The sequence below is a fragment of the Cebus imitator genome, unplaced genomic scaffold, assembly GCF_001604975.1.
Source record: "Cebus imitator isolate Cc_AM_T3 unplaced genomic scaffold, Cebus_imitator-1.0 Scaffold36, whole genome shotgun sequence".
Taxonomy (NCBI): Eukaryota; Metazoa; Chordata; class Mammalia; order Primates; family Cebidae; genus Cebus; species Cebus imitator.
This window is the reverse complement of record NW_016107351.1, coordinates 189,814-197,276: the sequence shown is the minus strand read 5'-3', so window position 1 is coordinate 197,276 and position 7,463 is coordinate 189,814. Positions and strand designations below refer to the sequence as shown.

The 7,463-nt window shown below is 64.9% G+C and overlaps 1 protein-coding gene across 2 annotated transcripts in view; it reads left to right on the top strand.

The window, feature by feature from the left end:
* Positions 1–2,174: 2,174 nt before the first annotated feature.
* The window catches only part of METRNL (meteorin like, glial cell differentiation regulator), a 15,720-nt gene continuing 10,431 nt past the window's right edge, over positions 2,175–7,463 (top strand). Inside the window, exon 1 of one of the 2 annotated variants that reach the window (XM_017524698.2) lies at positions 2,175–2,584. In XM_017524698.2, coding sequence (XP_017380187.1) covers positions 2,403–2,584 — 182 coding nt within the window. In that variant the 5' untranslated portion in view covers positions 2,175–2,402. Of the gene's footprint in view, positions 2,585–3,736; positions 3,801–7,463 lie in introns of those variants that run through there. The other variant, XM_037737129.1, reaches the window with a different exon arrangement.

The window sequence follows — 7,463 nt, the reverse complement described above, 5'->3', positions numbered from 1 at the left end:
ATTCAGACTTAATGTTTTAGGTTTACAGGAAAACCAAGCAGATGGTAGAGGTCCCCTACAACCCTTCCCCCACCCAGCTTCTCCTGCAATGACCTTCCCTTATTAGGGCGTAGGTGTGTGACAGTCAAAGAACCAATACTGATACGCTGTTATTAACGTCTGAAGTCTCCACCCGGATTCACTCTTGTGCTGTATTATCTATGGGTTTTAAAAAGTGCACTAGGGGCCCATACTCACCATCATGCGACCCCAGTCTTAGGCCAGCCCTCTGGGCACAGGAGGCTGGGCAGCCTGCCAGCTGGGCAGATCTCTGCCTGAGCCTCGGCTGGAATCAGCCCCTGCTTCTCCAGCGGTGGCTTCTGCCCTTTGGTCTAGTGGCCACCGGGGGCTCTGAGACCCTGAGCAGGTCATGGCAGGTTGTGTGTTCCCAACGTCCAAATCCATAACTCAGGAGGTCCCAGCACTGCCCCTGCAAGGGTGTGTGGGGCCTGGCGGGGCTGCTTTCTTATGCTTGGAGGGCAGGAAAGTGGTTGCTGTGTGCAGGTGTGAAGCCGCAGGTCCCTGTCCACACCAGCTTGGGCATCCTGGTACCTGCAGTGATGGGGGTGGGGGAAGATACAGTCCTAGAGCAGGTGGTGGGAGGGGGAAGTCCTCAAGCTCTGAAATGCACAGGTGTGTTCCCCAAACCTCAACCCGACCTTGAGTCTCAAGTGATGTCACCTTATGTGCTTGGCAGTCCTGGCTCCAGGCTTTTGACGGGTGGATGCTGAAGTGCGCATTTCCGGGGCCACTCCAAACAGATCCTTCCAATGAAACTACCTTCAGCCGTCACTTTGCCATCTTCCGGTTCTTCAGGCCCCCAGCCTCGTCCCAGCTCTCCTGAGGGGCAGGTCTGGCCCCACCCGCCTTTGCTGGTGACTTCAGCCCCTGCAGACTCAGTTCTCAGATCCTCTCCCCACCTGCTCCGGTGGTCACAGCCCAGTTGTTCAGACATCCACAGTGGTTTGCCAGTCCTCCTGGAAGGCATCTTGGCTGGGAAAGAGGGGACAAGGCCACGCCTTCCCACCGCTGGGTGCTGCGCTCGGCTCTGGAGCTGAGACTAGGCGTCTCGGGCAGGGCCCCTGACGCGCAGCTCCGAGGAACCGGCTTTGCGCTCGCGCTCGCAGCGGGGACTGCCTGGCGGCGCCCTCTAGCCCTCCTTCTCTGGCCCGAGTCTGTACGGCCTCCCCAGTCCGGGCGGGGGTCTCCGCTGTCTCCCCGCTGGGTCAGGAGCATAGAGGCCGCGGCGACCACCTGGGAAAGGCACCGACTCTGAGAACACACGAGCGGGACGCTCCGCAGGTCTTGTCCTGTGGACATGGGTGGGGGGATTTGGCAAAATATGCGGAGAGTTTGGGTTGTCGAAGCTGGGTCGGGGTCGCTACCGATGTCTAGAGTGCAGGGCCAGGGTGCTGCTGACATCCCGCCACGCGCAGGGGGTCCCCAACCCGAGAACCATCCGGCCCCCGGATCCAGGGCGAGGCTGGCAGAGCTCAGCAGAGGCACCGGCGCAGCAGCAGCACGTCCTCCGGGTGCAGGGGCCGCGCGCTCGGCCCTTCCGCGGGGGGAGCCGGGCCCACAGCTGGGCCTCCCGATCCCGCCGCCGCGGCAGTAGGGAGGTGGGACCTGCCGAGGCTCGAACTCTAGGCAGCGCCGGGTGCCTGGACCACCCCGCGGGGACCCAGCACCGGCGGGGCCAGGGCCTGCCTCGCTCCGCGCCGGGGTCGCCGCGGGGTGGGGCAGGGCGCCGCCTCCGCGGGGATCGAGGTGGCCGGCGAGGCTCGCTTCGGCCAGTACTCGGGGATCTCGGGTTTCCACCCCGTTTCCGCCTCGCACCCGCCAGGGACGCGCTGCTGCCGACGCCCTCCCGCCCCGACTCCGCTGTTCAGGCCGGTCCCTTTCCCCCGGACCCCGCTCGCGCCCCGGAGCTGCCTCCCGCCCTCGCCCTCGCCCCCGCCCCGGCACCCGCGCCCCCGATTCGCCGCTGACTCGGTGTCTGCGCGTCCTGCCTGGCGCCCCGGGAGGAGTTTCCGGCGCGGAGCGGGGCGGGGCGGGGCGGGGCGCGCGTGGGCCCCACCCCCCAGCTGAGCCCAGCCGGGCAGACTCAGACTCGCCGACTTCAGAGGCTCGGCGGCGGCGGGCGCGGAGATCTGCGCGTGGCTCTAGCGGCTCCAGCGGCGCGGGCGGCCCCAGGCGGGCCAGGATGGGCGGGTGGCCGCGCGGGGGACTCAGGGGGCGCGGGGGGCGCGCGAGGTGATCGCCGGTACTCGAACCCCCCACCCCCGCCCCGCCTGGCCTCGCCGGCCCCAGGGTCTGCTCCCGGGGCGCGGACGCGGGGCCGGCGGCGGAGTCGGAGCCAGAGCATGCGGGGCGCGGCGCAGGCAGCCTGGGGGCGCGCGGGGCAGCTGTGGTCGCGGCCCCTCGCCCCGGGCCCGCCCCCGCCGTCGCTGCCGCCGCCGTTGCTGCTGCTGACCGCGCTGCTGGCCGTGCTCCTGGGCGGCGCGGGCGCGCAGTACTCCAGCGACCTGTGCAGCTGGAAGGGGAGGTGAGTGCGCGGTGCGACCCAGGCCCGGCCCCTCCCCTCCCGTCTCCTGCGCTCAGGGGCAGGCGGATCATGCGGGGGCAGGCGCGGGGCCAGGGCTCGGGGGACCCGCTCTCCAGGCCAAGTCCGGGGCCCGCCGTCCCCCGCCCCCGGTTCTAGAACAAAAGAGCCTGCGGCGTCCCGGTCCCTGGCCAGGAGGTCGCCCGGGGGAGGCGCGCTTGGAGCGCGCGGGGTCGGGCCGGGCCCGGCCCGGCCGCCCACTCGCTCCCTCCGCTCGTGTCTGAGCCCCGGGGCCACCGGTCCCGTGACCCCACCCCGGGGCCAGGCAGGGGTCGCTCCTTGGGGTCTTGCGGGCTCGGGAAGTTGCGCTCCCGGGGCCGGGGGGAGCCTGGCCTGCGCCGGGGCAGAGCGGGAAGGGGCGACCGCGGCCGCGGGAGGGAGCCGCGGTTTCGGTCACCGGCACGGACCGCAGCGAGGCCCTCTTCTGTGCGGGCGGCGAGCCGCGGGCTGCCACCTGTGCAGGGATCCGAGTGCGGCTCCCGCCGGGCCCCCCGCCCCGGCTCCGTGAAGGTCAGGCCGCCCTTGGTTTCGGCGCGAGCTGCGCTGGGCGACCACCCCCCCTTCCCCGCCCCGGCCAACCCGCGGTGGCCGCCGAGGAGTTTCTTTAACTCGAGTGCCGCCGCGAGCGCGCCCTGGGGACCGCCGCTGCTCCGACGCGAAGCCGCGGGCGCCGAGGACACCGCGGCCGCAGCCCGCCCCGCGCGAGCCTTGGAGATGCCGGTTCTGGAGTTCGCAGACGCGCGGGGCCCGGAAGGACGCGCCTCCTGGGGAGGCTGGGCAGCCCCGGGCCCGGGTCCCGCTTCCCCGACCCAGCAGGGCGCCCCCGCCTCTCGGCCCGGTCCCCTGGGCTGGAGGGACCCGCCGGCTGCCACCCGCCCCCTCCCCGCTGGGGGCCGCGTCGCGCGGTGGTTTCAAGCGAAGCTCTTTTCCGAGAAGGTTGGGGCTGAGCGGACTCGGGGCGGGCGTGGGCCACCGGGTGGAGGCGCAGCCGCCGGTCTCCGTCTCTGCGAAACCACAACCCCCCAGCACCCCCAGCGGAGTCTCAGTGCGGGGGGCGGGGAACGGGCGCTGCGCGGGGAGATTCGCCCCGAGAACCGTGGGCGGCGCCGGCGGTCGCGGGAGCTGCGGCCGGCGGAGGCAGAGCGCGGACCGAGCTGAGGTTGGCCGCGGGCGGCGGGGGGTCTGGGGGAGGGTCGGCTGGGAGCGCTGGCGCCGGCGGAGCTGGCTGGGAGCCTCGGTGCAGACAGCTCTTTCGGGGCTGCCCTTGCCCCCGCAGCGTGATTAAACTTCAGCCTGCTGCCCCTGCCTCGTGGGTCGGGCGCCCCCACGCCGAGGCCTTGGGGGGTTCTGCTTCAGCAGCCCGAAACCAGAAGCAGCGCCCGCCGCCAGGCCTGAGTGTGTGGAGAAGGAGCCGGCACCCTTTGCTGGGTGTCCGGGGACCGTGTGGCGGCGGGAGGGGCGCCTCCCGCACCCATAGTGAGCCGGGGTGGGTGGGTGACAGCGGACGCCAGTGCTTCGCCCTCCAGGACCTGTGCGCCCCCCGGCCCACCTGGAGACCCTCTTGGCCATGGTTGCCAGCGTGCTCCTGGCTTCAGACTCCCCGAGGGACGTCCCCGCCTGGGACGTCCCCGCCTGCAGCGCCTGCGGAGGGCAGCTGTGGGGGCTGCTGGAGCTGCAGCGGTGCTCTGGAGGGAACATGCCGGGCTGTGTTTCTCGGCATAAGCGAGACTCTCTTTCGTTGTAGTCACTGCCTGGTTGATGCACACACTTCACAAATCAGTGACAGAGACTCGCTGTTGAAGCCGGAGTGCGCTGGCCCACTGGGGACTTTTCTCCAGCTGTCCCGAACAAGCACAGGGTGGGGTGAGCGCTGGTGTGCTGGGTGGATTCTGATCCCCTGATAGCCGGGGAGTTGCCCCCATGACATGCGGCAACAGCCTCTGTTGTTAGGTGTTTCTAAGCAATTAAGTAGGAGATTAGGAAACCCCTCTCTGTGGGGGGAGGCAGGACCAGCGCCCAGTCTTTATCAGCCAGTGGCCATAAAGGTGGACCATGAACTTTCCCACTGCTGTGAGCATCACAGGTGCGGTCACACCTGGTTCGTCTCCTGCAAGGTGGGGACTGAACTCGCCAGAGGGTTCAAAGCCCTTTCTGGCTTTGCTACAGGAGCCTGGCGTTTTGTCCTGGTGACCCAGAGTTGTGGTGTGTGGGCTGGTGCCAAAGCGCCTGCACTGCTTCCTTCAGCCGGTTCCTTTATCCACTTGGGATTTGCCCTCCTTTCCATAAAGGTGCCCATGAGCATGTGGACCTGGTGGGCACCGTTGCTGACTCTTAAAAATGCATTGCTTGGGTCTGCGGATCTGACATAACTCAGTCTTGCCAGCTCCCTGAAGTTGAGAAGAACCACAGCTTTCTTACAGCAACAGGACAGAGTTATTCTGTTTATGCTGAGCTTGTGTTGCCTGCTCTCACGTGGAAATCACAAAAAAAGTCACGTTTTTGCAATTCCAGCAATTTTTCGTACACACGTTTTTTTTTTTTGGGTTTACCGTGGTGCTGAGTGGCTCGAGGTGAGACTTTTGAGGTCTAGATCTTCTGGCAGGAACCAGCACCATCCTGAGTCTTCGACTTCACTCGGAGGTCTGCTGGGTCCCAGGCTGAAGGACGCATGGTTTTACATTTTTTTGCCTACACAGGTCTTGGACATCACATGCTACTGATTGAATATCTCCATGTCAGTGGCCTCGTTGGGGTCCCGTTGGTCTGGCTGTTTTGGAAGAACACGGGGGGTGGGGGAGCAGGCCCTGTGCTGGGTGCAGACCCCTCTGAGTGGGCTGAGGGCGCTGAAGGGCGAGGAGGCACGGTGCCTCTTTCTCCTGTGCCCACCTGCGTTTTGTCCTCGTCCTCCTTTTACCCAGTGTCTTCTGAGTGGGTGGAGCCAGCTCTGCCCACCAGATTAGGGTAGCATGTGCCAGGCCAGGACCCCCGGCTCAGGCTGGGGTCAGCCTCCCCCGGGCAGAGGGGTGTGGCTGCCTGTCCCCGGGAGGGTGCCCTCCCTCCGCCCCTGCCCTGATGAAGGCAGTGCTGTCAGAGGTGACCAAAGCCCGGGGTGAGAGCTCCCCACTTCTTCAACCTTCAGGCCCCCCCAAGAGGGAGGCAGGGCCAGCACCCCATTTTATTAGCCAGTAGCCATAATGGTGGTCAGGAAGGTGTCTGTGGTTTCCGTGAAGAGGGTTGAGGCTCAGTGCCCGAGCACGGGCAAGAGAACAGTGGCCTCGATGCAGGAGATGGGGGGAGGGGATGAGAAGTCTTTTTCGGTTGCTTAGGAAGAGCTGACTGGAGCTGAGCGTGTCAGCCACTCATGATTTAGTCTAATTGCCACACAGCAGCCTCATCAGCCCTTCCCACATGCGTGTTGGATGAGCTTGTGTGAGCTTTATTGACTGTAATTTGTGAGTCTGTTCTGGGTGTGTGAGCCTGGCAGCCGCCCCGGCCACTCATGACCTGGGGCTTTGTGGGGGCGGGAGGGGGTGAGGGGGTGCACCCCTCGACGAGGCTGCCCTGTGATGTGGCCGCAGCCTATGAAAAGTGAGGCTTGGGGGCCCGGAGTGTGAGTCACCAGCGGTAAATGCGAACCACATGTTACGCATTTTCTCTGCTGCAGAAAAGGCTTCTGGTGCCTGGCTCAGGCCAGGGCTCTGGAAAGAGCATTGCTTATTTCACATAAAAATCCTAAGAATGTGGGTGAACCTGTCTGAGATCTGATCAGAACCCACTTTCATGTAATAACACACTTAGCTGAAGTCACTGGGTTAGTTCCAGGCGCACTGGCGGTTATGACGTGACTGCTAACCACCAGCTGGCATTTACGTTTAAGGTTTTTGATGTTTCAATTTCTTGAAAATCTAACTGTTTCTACCCAGGACCTGCCTCTCCGGGAGTGTCGTGCTCTTCGTTCTTTCTATTTAACATTTATTAGGGGTGAAATTAGCTTGCTGCTCACAAGCTAGCCCCCGCCTGAATCCTCACCCCGTGGAGGAAGTTCACCTCGCTTTTGCAATGAATCTTGCTTTAATGAGAGCTTATTTTTTGCAAATACTATCATCAGTGCAGGGTCTTCGGGCTTTCAAAAAATGGTCAAATCATTGGCTAATGAAGTGCTAAAAGTCAAAACTCATCAAGAACCTCCATTGCCCCAAGCTGCCAACACTCCTAATTAATTTAAAAGCTGTTCTCTGGGGCAGGTTGCTTCCCAGGTTCCGCCTCCACACTCGGTGGCCCCATTCTCACTTGACCTCTAGCATCCCGGCCCTCACGTGGTCATCTGGTACTAGAGTTGGTACCCAGGGGCTGTTGGCATTCCCGTGATCTTCCAGAGGAATCCATCCCTTCCTTGGGGCCCCATTCCACTGCCCCTGCGCCCCCAGTCACCCTGATTCAGGGACACTACAGAGATTGGTGTTTGACGCTGGGGCAGCAGAGGGGCAGACGCCGAGCGTCAGGGGGTGGCTGGGGAGCCTGGGGGAGCACCACCTGCATTCGTGGGAGCTTGGCCCCGCCACACCATGGCCCTTGGCACAGGTGCATGGAAGGAACTGGGTAGGGGCACCTGCGAAGGCACCACCCTGGAAGTGGGCCCAGTGCCGAAGGGCGGAGATAGCGCTGGCCTGCCTCATGGGCACGGGTCCGCATGGCACCTGTGGCCAGCAGCGGGTGGGTCCGTGAGCCGCCATCATTTCGAGAAGTGACCCCCTCACCGGCTCCCTGTGGGCAGGTGTGTGCTGGGGCAGGAGCCTCAGCTCCGAGCCTGGGTTCCCCCTGC